General features: G+C 31.1%; 3 protein-coding genes across 3 annotated transcripts in view; 2 read left to right on the plus strand and 1 right to left on the minus strand.

Moving 5' to 3' along the window:
- Positions 1-18281, minus strand: part of Hwt (SH2 domain-containing adapter heavyweight) — a 160578-nt gene extending 142297 nt beyond the window's left edge. Inside the window, exons 1-2 of the mRNA XM_083036762.1 lie at positions 17962-18281; positions 15266-15824 (exon numbers count right to left, since the gene is read on the minus strand). Coding sequence (XP_082892888.1) covers positions 15266-15824; positions 17962-18281 — 879 coding nt within the window. The remainder of the gene's footprint in view (positions 1-15265; positions 15825-17961) is intronic.
- On the plus strand, positions 535-3222 carry LOC145935429 (chymotrypsin-2-like). Its single transcript, XM_083036768.1, has 7 exons — positions 535-857; positions 1354-1424; positions 1625-1719; positions 1843-1984; positions 2068-2181; positions 2301-2453; positions 2797-3222. Exons 1-7 carry the CDS (start codon positions 809-811, stop codon positions 2938-2940), a joined length of 768 nt encoding a protein of 255 aa, XP_082892894.1. The 5' UTR covers positions 535-808; the 3' UTR covers positions 2941-3222.
- Positions 7918-10525, plus strand: LOC145935428 (chymotrypsin-2-like). The gene is made up of 7 exons (XM_083036767.1): positions 7918-8058; positions 8689-8765; positions 8938-9029; positions 9246-9387; positions 9510-9623; positions 9815-9967; positions 10196-10525. Exons 1-7 carry the CDS (start codon positions 8010-8012, stop codon positions 10337-10339), a joined length of 771 nt encoding a protein of 256 aa, XP_082892893.1. The 5' UTR covers positions 7918-8009; the 3' UTR covers positions 10340-10525.
- Positions 18282-18318: the final 37 nt, after the last annotated feature.

An 18318-nucleotide genomic window follows, 5' to 3' on the forward strand; every position in this document is an offset into this window, starting at 1 on the left:
TAAATATAATGGTAATGTATTTATTGTATTTTTGTGATGCAATCTGATAAGGTAACCATGATAATTTGATATAATCATAAAATTTATATTTAATTTAACAAGATCTTCACAAAGAAGAAATATAAGTATCAATGAATCAATCACGAATTATTCGGAGTTTATACAAAGAAAACAATATCTAATAGATAATTGTAATTTACAATACATATTATATACAAAATTTTGCAAAAAAATCATTATATCGTCTAATAAATTTCTTCACATAACAAATTATATTACAAGATCACAAGAAAATATATACTTACAAAATCCATAATATTTTTTTTTTAGATATACGTAAAGTAATATTTACAAAATAATACATGCCTAACAATTGAATATGTTTTTCAACAAATATTTTTTAATTAATTAAATTAATTAAAATATCATTTGTTTACCTGTATCATGCTCTAACAAAACTTTATTCAATTTCATTTTTCTTACAATTCTAATAGTTCCAAGATTAGAGTTCATGTTTATTTATCTATACCCGTACACAATTAAAAATACTGTGTCAAGAAATTCTTTTTATATTTTACAACACACCTCTTTAGATTGCGAATATACTGACAAGCAAAAAAGGCCGATATAGAAAGTAATCGCAATCAATCGGTGACTAATTTACTTATCTAATCTGCAATGTTCAGATACAATTTTTTGGTGATCAATTCATTGTTAACGTGGGTGCCAACTATTATCAGATAAGTATATAAATTTGTCCATTTGTGTTCATATTCAATCAAACGTGGCTTGTTGTCGCGCGTTCGAGATGTTATTCACAGCTTTATTTCTTCTTAGTATAACTTCCATCTCCCAATGTAAGTACAACATATATAACAAATATAGACTGATAATAAAACATATAATATCTACATTGTAAATTAAACACAATATATGTAGAAATAAAATATATAAATCATCTAATTTTTAATAAAATATTTATGTTATAATATTTATGTTACGTTTTTGATATACTTCTATTTTTAAGAAAGCAGATAGATTTGATTTATTAATAAATAATAATTAAAAATAAATTATTAATTTTAATACAGATCAAATATAACATAAAGTAGCTCCACATATTAAAATATGATTGACAACAATCAGAAATATATATTTTCCACGCACACAAAATGAAAGACGACGAATGCCAATTAATACTGTTATCATAGTTACAGGTTTTCAATGAAATTGAATTAAGCGTTATATTAACAACATGTATTTTCAATTATATTAAAATAAACATAAAATAAACATAAAATAAATTCTATAGTAAAAGCTTCAGCTCAAATAAGTTCAATATTGCCTCAATAGCTGCCGTATTGCAGTACGAATCACGAATCATAAATGGGGAAGATGTAGCGCTGGGTGAAATACCATATCAGGTGAGTTTAAGTGATTCATAAAATAACATTATCTTACTATGCAAATAAGATTTTTTTCTTATATCACAGATTTAGTTTCAGCGCTTCAAACATCGATATAGACTTCATTGACATTCTATATTAAGTTTGATTATTTAAATATTCGAAGATTGAAAATTCTACATACATCAGATAAAATTAATTTCAAATTTATTATGTAGGTCTCCCTGCAGAAGAGAAAAAGTTCCTTCCATTTTTGCGGCGGATCTATCCTAAACGAACGTTACGTTATTACTGCCGCTCACTGCGTTGAAGAGTAATTAATTTTGACATAGAATTTGAAATAATAATATCGCGTATGAAATATCACAGCTTGTGTATTTAAAGTCAGCGCATTAATAATTTCATATTTCAATTAATACTTATATTGCTTTTATAGCAAAATACCTGCGGACATCATAATTGTCGTCGGCATTGTAAATTTGAACCGCTCAGGCGTATCGCGTATAATTAAACAAGTAATTTCCCATGAAGAATACAATCGTGATAATTCATGGCTTAACGACATTGCACTGATCGAGGTAAATTATCCTTTGAATTATAACAACTTTCTTCAAATTTCAATATCATCGTTTCTTATCGTTGACGCACTTTTTCTTTCTAGGTGTTCACTCCGTTTAAGCCATCGCGTTACATTGGATTCGTGACCTTGCCTAAACAAGACGAAGTCATCCAGCAAGGTACTGCGGCAAGAGTTTCCGGTTTCGGAAGATTAGCGGTAAATGCAGCGTTTATGCTACAATTTTTAAAAATATTTATCGAAATTAATGTAGCAGAAAGCATAATTTTATAGCTCTATTTAATTGCGTTAATTTCGCGCTTGTACATAAATTATAGCAAGATGGACCCGGATCCAAATTCTTACAACAGGCTACCATTTACATAACCGATCAGGAATATTGCAAGAATATGTACAACAAGATTCTACACAATATCTACGATAGTCAGATCTGTGCCAACGATCCAAACATCACTAGAGGATCTTGCAAAGTAAGTTGTGTAGAAGACATTTGAGTTATTACATATTTGGGGGGTTTTTAATATAATTTAGTAACTACTTAGTAATTAATTTAGATAATTAATCCTTAATAAAAACATACATTCAAGAAAAACTGAATATAATTTAAAAATTTTTAACAATTATTAAAGATGGTTAATTGATACTCTTTACGAAATAAACATATACATGATAATCAAAGAATTAAAAGAAAGAGCAACAGTTGTGCGAAAGAGTTGTATCACTTTACACAAGCGTTAGGCGAGACTTTAAATATTTCATGCATGCGCGAATCGTTAAAAAAAAGATAGAAAACACTTTAATCCTCTTTTGCAGGGTGATTCGGGTGGTCCTTTGATTGTTAATGAAAAACTTGTCGGGCTTGTATCATGGGCGAAACGCTGTTCCCTTACTGACTATCCGACTGTGTACACCCGCATATCTTCGTACATCGACTGGATCGAGAAGAATGCCGTGTAAATATAATTAATATTCATACAGATTGACGATTGCGAAAAAATCAAACATTTTAGATTATATTTATTTTTTCATTTTATTATATCGCGAATATATTATATCGTCAATAATAGCTATCTTGCTGTACGGATAAAAGTATTATTCTAGAATAAATTCGTCAAATCTTGCCATGTCTTGCTAAACTAATCGCTAACATAACAAAAATTATCATTATAAACGCAGAAAATGATTATGCATCATAATTAGTCATTTATAAATAAGAAAATTGTAATATAAATACATATGTATATACATGCAACTATATTGTTATACTAGTTGCAGATTATTTATTCGCAATTTAAAGTTGATAATAATCGTATCCAAATTGTTTCTCATTTATGTCAATGTATGTTAATATTATATATTTTAAATAATTGAAATTAAATAATTAGAATTTTTTAATAATAAATTATTCATAAATAATAAATTATATTTATAAATAATAAATAATAAATATAGAAAATCTTAGATTTGTCTTTAGATTCTAAACATTCAATATTTGTAAATTATGTTTAGAGGTATATAGATAAAATACATACAATTTGATATATGATAATTAAAATATTTAATCATTAGTTTTTATAAATAATTGCTGCTTTAATTGAAACTATTGTCCGAGATAAAAGAAATATAAAAACGGTAATAAATAGAAATGGGGATTATTTTATATCTTAATAAAAAATCTTCATATCACCAAATTTAATCAGAAGCAAAGAGAATTGAAGCTATATATAGAGTGAATATTATCTCCATTAAATGACATACTTTTTAATCTATAATCCATCATTACAAACAATTATGATTTTTCATATAATTTACATCACCTTTTGATAATAATTAATTTATTTCTGTAGCAATGCTAAACACCATGACCGCCTAACAATAAGTTATATTGTGTTTCGTAATTTCGTAATTTGTGTTTGATTAATTTACATTACATAACAGTAATACTAATGTTTCATATTCCTGTACAAAATGTAAAAAAAATATCATTTATTTCACAAATACGTAACAAAATTTTGACATTATACATATTACATACATATATATTTTGTAATATATTCGCCCCATAAACAATTTACAATCTGTTGCATAAAATTTGCTTGTGAAGTTTATATGCATATGTGAGAAAATATTTCATTATTAATACTATTTTCTATTATCTAAATCAATAACAGACTAATTCTTCATGTTTTTTTTTTTTTTAAATAGTACGATATTAATCAGTGAATTCGAAAATTTGATCAAAATAGTTGTTGATTTTAAAGACTACCATTTTCATTGCACATATACAAATATGAGAAAAATTATATATATATTTAGAATAAATTTTATATAAATTTTAACTTAATGCGGGAATTATTTCTACACAAATATTTTTTTATTTTTTTATGTTATTATTAATTATATAAAATTTTATTAATGTTTATTTTACAAAATAAAATAATAACGTTAATTTTATATAAAATTTTTTCTTTTTTTTACTTTATAAAATTTATTAAGTTTATTAAATTAAAATCATGCTTTTTTCATACTAAAACATAATATCATATAGAAGCTCACTTACATAAAAATCGGCGTTTTAGTTATTTCTATTATTACTAAATGTGTCACGAATTGTGACACAAATTTTAAAATTCTGATATAAGAAAAATTGCGAGACACCGTCCCTTGAGAGTAGATAAAAACGCAGAAAGGAAATGAGCACGTGTCGTATCAAAGTCGTATTAACAAACTTACGAACGCGCGATGTTGAGCATTAATTAACGACGTATGTACAATCGCAAAAACAGATCGGAGACTTTACACAAACTGGCAATCGATGTTCTTTTATCGCGACAAGTCATGCGCGTAACATCGTACATAGCTGCTACGATTATTTTTCCAGAGCGACAACGAGAACAAGAAAGAAGAGAACTCCATACGCTCGTTGAACCATTTCTGATGCTCGCTCGAGAGCGAGGTATTGTCAAAGTTCAATGTACCCCGATAAATCGTGCAATTGTTAAGAAAATCACAGAATAATGCGTAGTGAATCTATCACGCATGGTTCGCGACATTCTGATAGTTGATAAGCGTATCTTGCGAATTGCGCTGTTATTATTGCGACCTAAATTAAATATAAATTCACAGTAAACTACATTCAAATGTAAATTATTGAAATATAGGAATAAAAAATTAATTTAATTTCATTAAATTATTTAAAATAGATAATTATTATCGAAAATATAAGGTTTGCGGCAAAAAATATATAAAAAACCTGCAAAGTTTATTATGTTGATTTAACTCTCTCCTCCCCCTCTCTCCTTTTCCCTATATACACACACCTATTCAAAACGATATTTATATTATTAGTGAGTAGAGATTATTAGCAAAAATATAAAACATACTTTAACATATATATATTATTAAAAAATGCGGTAATTCTTTGCAATTTAATGACAATCGCGTAGTATCTATGACAAGAATTAGACCCACTTTTTGTCGCACAAATAATTGTTTGGAAAATACGTATTTGATACCTCTTTTCAAAAAACTCTTTGCTTTTTGTTTGAAAATCTTGACGATTTTACGCGTGGAAGGAAAAACATGTTCTCGGATTTCCCTGGAATGCGTTAGCAAGAAAGGTCTCGTTGTTCTCGGACAACCTTTGATCCCTTTATTCCATTTACAGTTTTGCGACAACCGATATTCCAGGAAAGTCTCGTGAATAATGTATGCGAAGACAAACTTTGTCGACGTAAGGAAATAAATCCCTTTGTACGAACAATATGCATTCGTAATGTGTCCCTATGAGCATATTTACAAAATTGCGAAAATTTATGTGCATAGTCTAAAAATATTGCAACATAATAATATAATTTCTTCTATATAGTCTATTTATTTCATTTTATACATATAACTGCTAAAATAAGAACACTTATCGTGACACTATTATTAAATGATTTCCGTAAATATTGAAAGGCAGTAGTATTCTATATCAGATAAGCTGACCTATATTAAACCATACTTGTTATCTAAACTATGTGATTAAGAAGTTTGTAATTTTTTTTTAATCATATAATATCTTAAGCACACTTTGTTTGAATAATTTTCGAAAATAATTTTTTTTTATCGCATCAAGTATTATTATCGAACGATAGAGTGGCTATTATCATAATTGGTAAACGATCTTATTTATATTCGTATAATACATCGCATAAATATATTGATAAACATATTATTAGAATCTGATATCTTTATCGTTGCATATAGATTTTACAAAATAAATAATATTAATAATAATTAAATAATAATAAAACATATTAAACAATAATAAATAATAATATTTTTAATCCGACAACAAAAATATCATATCGCAATTTAATTATAAACAACGATAAAAGGTTTAAACATTAAATTTTTATTTTAAAAAATTTTTAATCTATTCTTTTTTAATCACGTAATCCTTCATCAGAAAAGATAGAACGAGATGAATATCCCGCAGTTAGAAATTCCACGAACGATGTCCATCATGTTATGCATTCGTTTGAAAGTTAAAAACTCCCATCAGTTGTAAATTTATCCAAAGCTATCGCGAAGTTTGGCAAAGGCTAGGTGAACACGATCGAAAGTTTCCGCATGTAAAACATCTGATCTCGCGATCGGTGTGCGAATCTTTGATCATCCGTATACGACCGATTACGTGGTCAAAACTCGGGGTCGTTGATCGCAGGTGAAATACTGATACTCTAGCCATCCTGGACCAACGATTGATCGTCTCCCACCTTTATCCATTCGACGGTCTGTCAGGATTTTCTGATAAAACATGGTCAACTGCCGAGAAATGACCGAAGTTTCTTATCCCTCGCGAGACTTCTTATTGAAATTGGCGCTACGAGCGTAGAACTTTTAATAGGAAGCAATTAAAGTTCTTAACGTACTATAATCATCAAGATAAATATTCTAAAATGTCAGTTTTTGAGATAATTTTTTTTCCTAATACAATATACAGATTAATCTTTACGTGAAAATATATGTGAAGCAGAAATGTCAATAGATTTATATTAAAAGTTATTCCATGTTAAATTATTCGATTTTTAATTTATATATAATTCAATGTAATATTGCGTGATGGAAGATTAATAAAAAAAATTTTACTATTAAGTCGAAGAATACATCAGCAAACATTGACATTATTATAGCCTCATTCTAGATATATAATGTTTGCGAACAAATTATAAAGAGCGATAACTCTAATCGATTAGATAATGAGATTATTTCCATGAAGATTAAAAATAATATTGTCTATCCTGGCTATAAAGAATTTATTATATGTTTCATTAAATGATAAGTCATAGGAAATGCAAAAATGTGACAATGCTATTATCATATCAATCAAAGAATCATGATATTCTATCGTATTAGTGGAACATCAGGCAAGATTTATCAAGCAAGATTAAGTGATACGGGAAAACCCAATGTCTCATATATCAGTTAATGAGACAAATGTTAACAGAAGAGATTATTGTTATAATCGAACGATATAAGATTGCATAATTATAAATACATTGTAATATAAGTAATCTATTATATATTAAATCTACATATCTTTTCTAAATCAACTCTGTGTGCTAGCTTGTATTTAATCTAGATAATTGTATTGTAAGAAACATTCTTCTTACATGCTTATTAATTATATAACAAGTTAAAAATTGCACAATGATAATTGAAACAGATGTAATTAATTATCATTAATACAGATTCCTTTCTCAGAAAGAAAAAATATAAAACAAGATTGGTATGAGCAAAGTAAAGAAACGATTTGTACGATTCAAAAACCTCAGTACCGCAGTATCACGTTTTTATCAAATGACATTTGATCGCTGCCAATCGCGGTATAACATCTCCGATGTACTTCGTATAATCGATCTATCTAATCTATACGTGTCGCAAGAAAAAAGCGCATTGGACGTCAATCATTGGACTACTTGTACGAAAATGGGTATATAAATTCACGTCGACATGATTACAATACAGTCGACGATCAGACGATGGCGTTAACGATCTTGTGTCTCCTCGGCCTATTGGCATTCTCTCAAGGTGAGTGATTATTCTCTCGGGCAAACCGATAATCATTCGTTTAAATGAATACAAATTGATTTACTCCCCTTAGGAATAACTTTAGTAGAAAAATTAATTTACTGTGATATGGTATTCAACTAAATGACTTAGGTAATTTCATTAATCAGCTAACATTTTAAATTCCATCACTACAAATTATGAGAGTCGTAAAACTGTACTTTATAATTCCCGAAGAAAAATGTTATTAAAATATCAATATGCGAAAATCTAGAAATAGTTTCTATTAAAGTATATACAGTATATAAAAAATAGATTATTATTTATTATAATTTTAATTTTTTCAAAAGACTATATATTTTTATATGTTTTTTATTTTTTATATATCGCTAGTAAATTAATCAACAGGAACTTGAAATTATTAATTACAAATTTTTCTCACTTAAGAAAAATTTGTAATTAATAATTTCAAGTTATACTTTATAAAGACCACAACCATATGGTCGATAAAGTCATAACTTAGACAAATTCATTGGCTAGTGTGGTCGATTAATTTAACTACCCTGTTATATATTTTTATTTTGTCTAATATAATGACTTTTTGTAAAATGTTTATTTTCCATATAGTATAATAATAACTTGTTATTGTAGCTGGAGTTTTGAAACCATACTTTGATCCCAGGATCGTGAATGGAGAAGATGCTAAAGAAGGCGAAATTCCGTATCAGGTACATATTGCCAACAAAAAAGATGTATATATTATTACAAAAATTAATAAATAAAGGCATGATTATTTAAATCCGCGCTTCATAATTTATAAACATATTTTTTATCACAGTTAAAAGCACGCATAAAAATAAATAAATGCATAAATATATTTGAGTACTATTATTTTTACAGGTTTCTCTTCAAGACCAAACTTCCTTCCACTTCTGTGGTGGCTCAGTCCTGAATAAAGACTATGTTATCACAGCAGCTCACTGTGTTGAAGGGTAATTTTATTACAAATCTTTTCACACTACACTAATCAAATTGTTAAAGTAATATAATATGAGACGCTAATACATAATTAAAATTTATTGGTTTTCCCCTCTACTTATATTTGCATGAATATTGTGTTTCAATATAAAAAATATAACACACTTATCAAAAGAGATTATTTTTTTCAGATAGATGTTTTAATAATTAAATTTTCATGTTAAATATAGCCGATCGCCTTCGAGTCTAAAAGTCATTGCTGCCACCAGTGATTTGAAACAGCCACAAGTGACGAATGAAGTTACAGAAATCCGCGTGCACGAAAAATATAACTCCTCTGATTCTTGGATTAATGATATTGCTTTATTAAAGGTAAATGAGATTTATTATATATTTGTATTATAAATTTTTTCTCTGCGCAAGAGAATCAAAATTATTTGGTCTTTCCAACTTTTTCTCTAATTAGTAATGATTAAGTTAAAATTATCTTTCAGGTGAAAAACTCCTTCAAAACATCTGCAGTTCTCCAATACGTTCCTCTGCCACCGAAAGACCACGTCGTCAATGGCAACGATGTTGCTGTTGTATCAGGATGGGGCAGACTTTGGGTGAGTTTTCTACTCGGTTTTCTACTTTTTCAAATATATTATTCGATCTGTATCTTTTATATAGAAACAATGCGAGGGATTTTCTTATGATTATATTTATTTATATTTATTATTTGTCACGCATCAAAAAATAAAACAAATTTAGTGCCACTAAAAGCACAATAGTTATAAATATCACTACAAAATTGCAGCAAGGCGGACCAACTACTAACAAACTACAACGAGTCAACATTGTGATTGCTGATCAAAAGTACTGCTCAAATATATACGAAAACTTGGGATACAACGTTTATGCCACGCAAGTTTGCGCATACGATCCGACAGTGGAGAAGGGATCTTGCCACGTAAGTTCTTTTTAAAATTTCAATTCCTATTCTATCCACATTCATCTATATATATATTCAGTTAATATTCTCATCATAACAATATACTGTACATATAAGCACAATCTCTTCAAATATAATTAACTATACCATACTGAAAAATAATAAGATTTGAAAAACACAAAACAAGATTGTGAAAATATTCCATACCATTTCAAATCGAATTTAAAATGGTACGTGTTCTTTCAGGGTGACTCTGGTGGTCCATTGACCGTTGGTGGAAAACTCGTTGGATTGGTATCCTGGGCGAATGGTTGCGCCAATATTGCCTACCCGACTGTTTACACACGTGTCGCCTCTTATATTGATTGGATTAAAGCTAATGCGGTTTAAATGAATTCTGTTCAATTCTATAATAATTCGTTCGCTGTCATTTTATGAAATTCTTTAACGATCGATTGTTGAAATTGAGAAAAGAAGATTCTTTTCTAATACAGATATGATATCGATGGGATTGTACATAATAGGTACCTTCAAAATTTGTACACATTTTTAAAAAAATAAATATGTATATATGTATATGTGTGTGTATATATATTGTTTAAATTCGTACACGAAGAAGATCATTAATACATTTAGTCTGTACCAAGAGACACAAAGAGAAATTATCGAATGACAAGTGCTATTTATCGTTTATCACGACTTAAGTCCAGAGGGATTTCGCTATAACACTATTGAATCTAGTACAAGAGATTGGCTAGAACTCTCGGCGAAATCAATACACCGTGACCGCGCGACGCTCACGTATTGCTTTTATTTCCGGTGACACTTGAAGGAACGAAAACGATCGATACGGACATTTTAACCGTAATTGACAATCATAATCATAATGTCGCTTATCGGTTAAAATGTGATTCTAAATAAAAATTATTCGTTAATTGCGTCATTAATAGCGCCATAAAATTCTCATCATTTCCTATATGATTTTTAGAATACTATGACTTACTTTAATATAACATGAAAAATAAACATATCAATTTGTTCAGAAAATAGCTAGATTATACCTTCAGAATTTACGGACAAAGAAAAAATATTGTAAAGAGAAATTTTTCGAGTTATGACGATAAAGGAGAAGACGATATAAAAAAATATAGCCAGAGACATATTTTTTCTCGAAAAAGACCAAACATTAAAAATTATCGAATAAGAATAAGTTGAAAAGTAATTGTAACGAGACAGCTGCTTTTTGACGACAGAAAAGCACGAGCACGGATCGTTCGTACCGAATTCTATTCCGCGCCACCCGTATTTACATTGCTAATGAAATTTCATTTCTGCTTTTGCCATTCTTCCACAAGAAGCGCGTGGTAGACTCTTACGTCGCTCGTCAGTTTTGTTTTGCCCCTTTTAAATGATTTTACTCGTAAAAGGGCCTAGTAGTTGCTCATTTCCGACGAAAGACAGTATTATTATTAATTCACTACGAATCTTCTCAAAAAGAGAACTCTCTCGCTTTATTTTATTTAAAAAAACATGCAAACCTGATAGAAGTCATTTCCATCACTTGTGCAAAAACTCGACTAATTCATGATTTGCTGCAATGAAATTTTTACTCGTTGTTAAATTTTCAGAATTAACTTGTCGTTTGATTCACTTTCTGCCCCAAATATATATAACAGATAAGCTGGATATCACTGTGTATCACGTTTATAATTATTCCTGAGCAATTGTTCAACCGCGTGCTGAATATAGTATAATTTGATCTATAATATTATAGCAAAAAGCGACTATTCTCTGGTGAAATCATCTGAGGAAATAACATCAATTTCTTTAGTTTCTAAATTTTATGAATTCGCTAGTTAAAGAGTTAATTTTGACAATTATAATATTATGACATTATATAAAAAAGTACGAATAAAATTGCAGACAGCATTATTCTCTCTTATAACTGTGTGTGCCAGTATTTTATAATTATGTTAGAGCAATCGCGCATGTAGTGCACAATTTGATATAGCGCATAACTTTGTAATATTTAAATACAAACATCTGCTAAAGTGTCACATTTAAAAAATTCGTACAAACATACAAAAAAAATTAAAAATTAAACTAAAAATTTAATATACGCAAAGATACGTATGATATTATATATCGTTAATTAAATCCTTGAGATTTAATTAAAAACATAAAAAATTCAAGAGATGTAGGTACGTGTATTATTGTCGGAATATATCAAACGTTCACAATTTCGCACGATACAAAAATATTTTAACTAATTTAACTAATTTAACTCGATGTTCCTTTACAATTGTAATTTCAATTAAATCATTTATTTATAGATATCTGCATCATAATATCAACGCTAACTAGGGAATGCCCTTTCAAAAAATGTCGAGAAGTCTTAGATATCTAAAAGTCTCGTCGAAGCCACCGAAAAGCTTCAATGAGAGACGAAGTCCTTTTCTATTCGCGATCAATTCGACATCGTCGTCCTGCCACCTCTTTCCTTCATCTTTTTTCCTTTTCTCTCTTTCTCTCTCTCTCTCTCTCTCTCTCTCTCTCTATCTCTCCCTCTCTTATTCGTCTTACGATCTCTTTTCATTTCTTCTTTTGGACCCGCAAGTCGATCTTAAAGTTGTTGAAATAAGTCGAGAACCGTCGTCGCAACAATTCAATTTTATTGGAATTTTATTACGTACAAATTATTTTATTAATTGCAAAATATCATGGCTTTTGACTCGGTATATGAATAAGCAAATACTTTATAATAACAAGAAATAATAAAATTTTATCAAGATATAAATCAAAGATTAGCTTTTAAGACTCGGCCAAATGCGATAAAATTATGTTCGATAATTGTCTGATAATAATTAATCAGCACATAAATTTCATGGAAAGTTGTTTTATAACAGCAGTTTTATTAAATATCAATATAACTTTCACAGAATCGAAATAATTTTCACAGAAACATTTCCATAAACTTTTCTAGTTCATTTCATGTAACGATTATACCCGATCATTACAGTTTGCAATAAAATATTCAAATATCCAGTTACTTTAGATATATCTGTACATGTGTGTGTGTTATTGTTATCATAGTTTTTCATTGTTCCAAGATATTAAATATATTGTGTGTGGAGAATATTTTTTTGCTCTAAATAATTTGTAAAGATATATGAGATTAATTTATAATTATAAAACAATCTAATGTGATCTTCTTAAAAATCTAATAATAGAAAAAAATATTTGTGATTAATATGGTATGTTAAAATATATATATTATATATATCTGATTTTAATTGGTAAAAGAATGGACTTTTATAACACAGATAAATTTTTATAATAATAATAAACTTACGATAAATTATGTATGCATACATATATATTTCAACATTTAATATAATCACAAATATTTTGTTCTATTATTAGATTTTTAATATGTATATTAAAAATATATGAATAAAATCTTTCATAGTAGCGAGTGACTATTGATGTCTGACGAAAATTGACTTTTACTACTTATTTTATACCACTAAACGTACGAGTTTTTATTTCATCAAAAAAATATGTGTTTAATTTCGATGTAAAAAGCGTAATTATGCATATTTTTTATTCATCAGTAATATGACTATGACTGGAAGGCGAGGAATTCCGTAATTATCAATTATATGAAATTGATTTTGCTTTTGAGAGCGATCTGAAAATAACCAAAAGTTGAAGAAAAATATGAAGATCTATAAAGAAATATAAAGATCTCGTATTTCCAATCTACAATCGAGCAAATGGCTGCGCGAATGGGTTTTAATGAACCCGAAATTATAAATTATAAACTCGAAACTTGCACCATTGCACTCCACGCCTTCAGCTATATGAAATCGCGATACGGTAGAGGCCCATTCAGTTTACCCGCTTCGAATACTGCAGGTAATTGCATTATACAATAGGGATGTGAAATATTGCTACGATCACGGCGCGAATTTAAAAACATTATAAACTCTGAGCTTATCTCTTGTATATGAACTAAACTCTTCTCAATTCATTCTATCTAATAAAATTTCTGATTGCGTTTTCACTCGACAAAGTACATTAAAACTTCGTTCTCCAAAAAAAAATACCAGAAAAATGCCACCCGCGTATTCACGATTACGAATCATATAAAACTTCGAATTTTTTTCTATTTAAATATTCTTTTTAAGAATTCTTGAGAGTATCTCACCCAATATGGAACAGCACGTGCGACGCATAGCAGTTATAAAATCTTTGGCATAAAGCCAGAAATCCTTCTTTTTCTTTATATTACTAATAAAAAATATTAAGTATTTATTATTAATATACATACCTGTTAAAAGTTTTTTTCTCAGTTACTTAGTTAATAGAATTGTGTTTTATTTTCAATCTGATTATTATTAAATATCACGATAAACAAAATATTTTAATGATAGTAACTTGTAATTTGCAGTACAAGTTTGACAACGTTATTTATGTTATTTTTCTACTATTATATGGCAATCATATCATTTCGATATCGTGAAAAAACATCTTTATTCCATACACAGTTTCTCATTCTACCAAATATCAAACTTTAAAGAGTTTACCCCTGTACACGAAATAGAGTATAGTACTTTTCCTCCATTCTCTGGAGATTGCTAGACTTTGAAATGCTCTTGTGATAGGGTATATGTATATACACGAGAAATGGAATTAAAGTTATATGATGAATCATCATACCAATCTTTACTTTCTTTTTTGGTTAAAGTTATATGCCATTTAAAAAATAATATAAGTAAAAACGATAGATAAAAATATATTCTGTGACTGCTATGATTTTAATTGTATCATCAAAATAAATCTCACTAATTTGCGAGAGTAACATTGTGGAAAATATACATTTTATATCAATATATTGAGAGGGCAAGCGTATCAATTAACTTGACAGAAAATTAAATAAAAATTACATATCCAATTATGATAAATAAATAAAACTATTTTATGAATATATTTTTTTACGTCATTTGATTTAACTTCTCTATTGATGATATATTCGTATAATTCTGTGAAATATTATGGGCAATATTTTACGTAAATGAAAATACAATACGTCAATATGTCACAGCACCCATGTGTTAACACGTGTCGCGGTATATTCGCGATTTACGAAAATATGATAAATAACTCCAAATGCATTCCCAAATATCATTTCTTCGTACTATCTCATATCTAATTAAAAAAAGGCGAAAAAACTCGATTAAAATCACACAGTGCGCGTGTAATTTTATCTATCTAAAAGAGAGATCTATCTAATTAGGAAACGAACAGACTCACCTGCTTGTGCAGCGGCGTGACGCACTCGTCCTTGGTCCGCTCGAAACGCTCGAACTTGAAGCTATTGCTGCGATAGAGCTCGTTGTCGCTCTGCTGCCTCCTGCAGAGCCGTCGCGTGAGCGCGCGCGGTCTACAGGGCGCACATTCGGCGGCGAGCTCCCAGTGCAAATGCAGCATCGCGAGCTCGGCGGTGCAGCGGGCCATCGCGCAGCCGGCGCGTCTCACGCGGCACTTGACCCGCTTGATGCGGCCCTCGGACTGCGGTTTGTGACCGCACGGCTGAGTGCAGTCACTGCAGTTCGTGCACGTGCGACGCACGCGGTGCGTTTTGGCCGTGTGCGGACACGGCTTCGCCTCCTCGCCACACTCGCACTCGCACGGCGCCTCGCCGCCGCCTGTGTGGTTGTGGGCGCAGTTTGATCTCTCGTCGGTGCATTCGCACGGCTGCTGCTGCAACTGCGTCGAGGAGACGGGGGAGGATGAGGATTGCGCGACTGCTCGGCGACGAGTGCCGGAGCCGCAGATTGTATGTCGACAGGGACGATCGGTGCACTCGGATCTGCAATAACAAATTGCAATGCTCATGTTAGATGAAGATGGCAAATTTGAACACAAATTTCAATTATCAAGTTTGTCCGAATGTGGCGAGCTTTTTAATTCATCGATTGATCAATCGCATGATGCACAAATGTAACAAATGCAGCACTTATTTTTTAATTCAAAATTCAAAATTACTTCTTTAAACTGAAGAGTGATTAGTGATTACTCTTATTTGAAAGACGTAAATCCGCTTTTGAAACACCTATTGATTTCTCGAGATATATTTATAAGTATACCTGTAGCAATTATGCAAGTGTCTAGATATTACTGGAAACGTCGATTTTTGCATAGCGATTGCGACATATTTTGCCCGAGATATCTGACAACCGCAAGTTAAATCGAGAGAGTTCCTATCAACTATTGGAAACTTCATTTAGCGTATTATCGCACAATGATATCGTGGAATGGTGGGATTCAGTTCGGGGGGCTACAAAGAAAAGAAGAATCAGGTCAGACTGAAAAAGAGAACCGCGAGATGGTTTGCGAACAACTGTATCGCGATTAAATTTAGCCGCACGTAGATAATTACATCGCAAGTGATAAATTGATTTCATTATAAATTGATTCAATAATTTAGCAATTTTCCGCCCCGATAATGCTATATTTGTAATTTCTTGAGTTTCTTGCATGTTCCATGTTTCTCAATTAATAATGTGTGTGAAATATATGTCGAAGATTATCAACCAAAAAAATTTATGTATATAACGTATACATTTTAATTATCACATTTAATTTATCTACACACAATGATATTTTTAAAAATGTATAAATTATATTCACAATAAAAAATATTTGTTGTGATAATTATATATTAAGAAATATACATATAGCTGTACATGAAAAAATAAGATAATATTTATTTTATAATTTAATTGTAAATTGTAAGCGATTCATAATATTTGTGATTGCGTGAGCTAGAAATTAAAATAAACCTACAATCGTGTATTCGCCGTAGCACGTGGTATTTCATAAATCAATATCTCAGCATTTTTTCGAAGACAAAAACATCATACAAATTAAATTCTTAAATTCTTCGGTTAGACACTAAAATTTGTTCTGCCGACATGAAAAAGCTTTTAAATATCGCATTCCACATTTCATCGTCAGGAAGATTCCTCTATGTTAATCCAGACAATGTAATTACTTCATTTATCCCAGGAATGAGCAATTGCATCACATCCTTATAGGCAACAACGAAGGTCTAGGACCTAGGATTTAACTATTCATTTAAATCTGCTAGCTACTCATCTAAAATCTGCTTACGATTAGTGCAAGTATCAACAACACATTGCTATCTCGCTGTATAGAGTGAAAAGGGTAATATGAGACGGTAATGATCAACAACTTATGATCCTTACCATGCCTTTCACCCTTTTAACCGCAATCTTCTAGAACGCACAGCTTTATGTAATCAGCTGCCAAGTACCACCATCAAATTAAACGATAATGCTTAAACGCTTATGAATCAAGATCGCTATCAATAAAATTAAAAGCAAAGAATCTGACGAAGAAGCGAGATCCTGCTGTAACATCCTGTATGATAGCATGACCGAATGGACGTAACTGTTGCTTGCTATTCCCACTCTTATCGATCGCACGAAAGAGTTCAAAATTTCGGAGCAGTTTATCAATAACTATCTTTCGAGGAAATTTATTCCACGCTACGCGACACAATGGCCGCGTTCAGCGGACTCAACTGCTAAGTAGCAATCGAACGTGATTGGTTCCTACTTTAAGATCCAGCCAATCAGCATGGAATGACATCGGAAAATTGCTCAACTGTTGAGTCCGCTGAACGCACCCAATGTCGCAACAACAATTTCTCCTTATGATCCATCACCGGAAGGTTAATGGTCAACAAGTGCTATCGATCGGATAAAGCGTTACCGTCTCGCATTATCTCTTTCACTCTATACAGCGGGATAGCAATACTTGGAACAGCAGGGTTTCACATCAATCTACCCCAATTTACAACCTACCCCAACGCAACAACAATTATGTCATAGCATGCTACCTTCATCCGCGGGAGATGACACTGTCCGCAATAATAATACATTTGATATTGTTACGCCATGATCAGAGACGTTTATATTTACCTTCTGACTCTTCGCCCGGCCGACCCTCGCTGTTGATGCGAACAGGGTTGCGAGTCTGGCGGACAATCGCAGCTGGTGGCGGAAGCTCCGGCCGGCCGCGTACGACGGATCCTGATGAGCACCGGGTGCACCGGACACGGTTGTACCTGGCAGCCGCAGACGATGGTCTGGGGCCCGCCGCCGCGGGACTTGCGGCCGCCTCCGCCGCGCTTCGCGCGTTGGTCCACGTGCAGCTGGCAGGGTTGCACGGGGCAACCGCAACGAGCCGCGACGGCACTGCGACGCCCGGCGCCCTGTACGCGTCTCCACACCCGCTCCATTCAACGACCGGCGTGCGACTGACAATCGGTCACCCCC

The sequence above is a fragment of the Prenolepis imparis genome, unplaced genomic scaffold (genome assembly GCF_030444845.1).
Source record: "Prenolepis imparis isolate NDT839.2.m4 unplaced genomic scaffold, iyPreImpa1.0 SCAF_4, whole genome shotgun sequence".
NCBI lineage: Eukaryota > Metazoa > Arthropoda > Insecta > Hymenoptera > Formicidae > Prenolepis > Prenolepis imparis.

Bases quoted from the DNA above. Each gene is read 5' to 3' on its own strand.
- LOC145935429 (XM_083036768.1), top strand. From the start codon at position 809: ATGTTATTCACAGCTTTATTTCTTCTTAGTATAACTTCCATCTCCCAA. The intron at 1,425-1,624 runs GTGAGTTTAAGT...TTTATTATGTAG, and splicing joins TGGGTGAAATACCATATCAG to GTCTCCCTGCAGAAGAGAAA. The intron at 1,720-1,842 runs GTAATTAATTTT...TTGCTTTTATAG, and splicing joins GCCGCTCACTGCGTTGAAGA to CAAAATACCTGCGGACATCA.
- LOC145935428 (XM_083036767.1), top strand. From the start codon at position 8,010: ATGGCGTTAACGATCTTGTGTCTCCTCGGCCTATTGGCATTCTCTCAA. The intron at 8,766-8,937 runs GTACATATTGCC...TTATTTTTACAG, and splicing joins AAGGCGAAATTCCGTATCAG to GTTTCTCTTCAAGACCAAAC. The intron at 9,388-9,509 runs GTAAATGAGATT...ATTATCTTTCAG, and splicing joins ATGATATTGCTTTATTAAAG to GTGAAAAACTCCTTCAAAAC.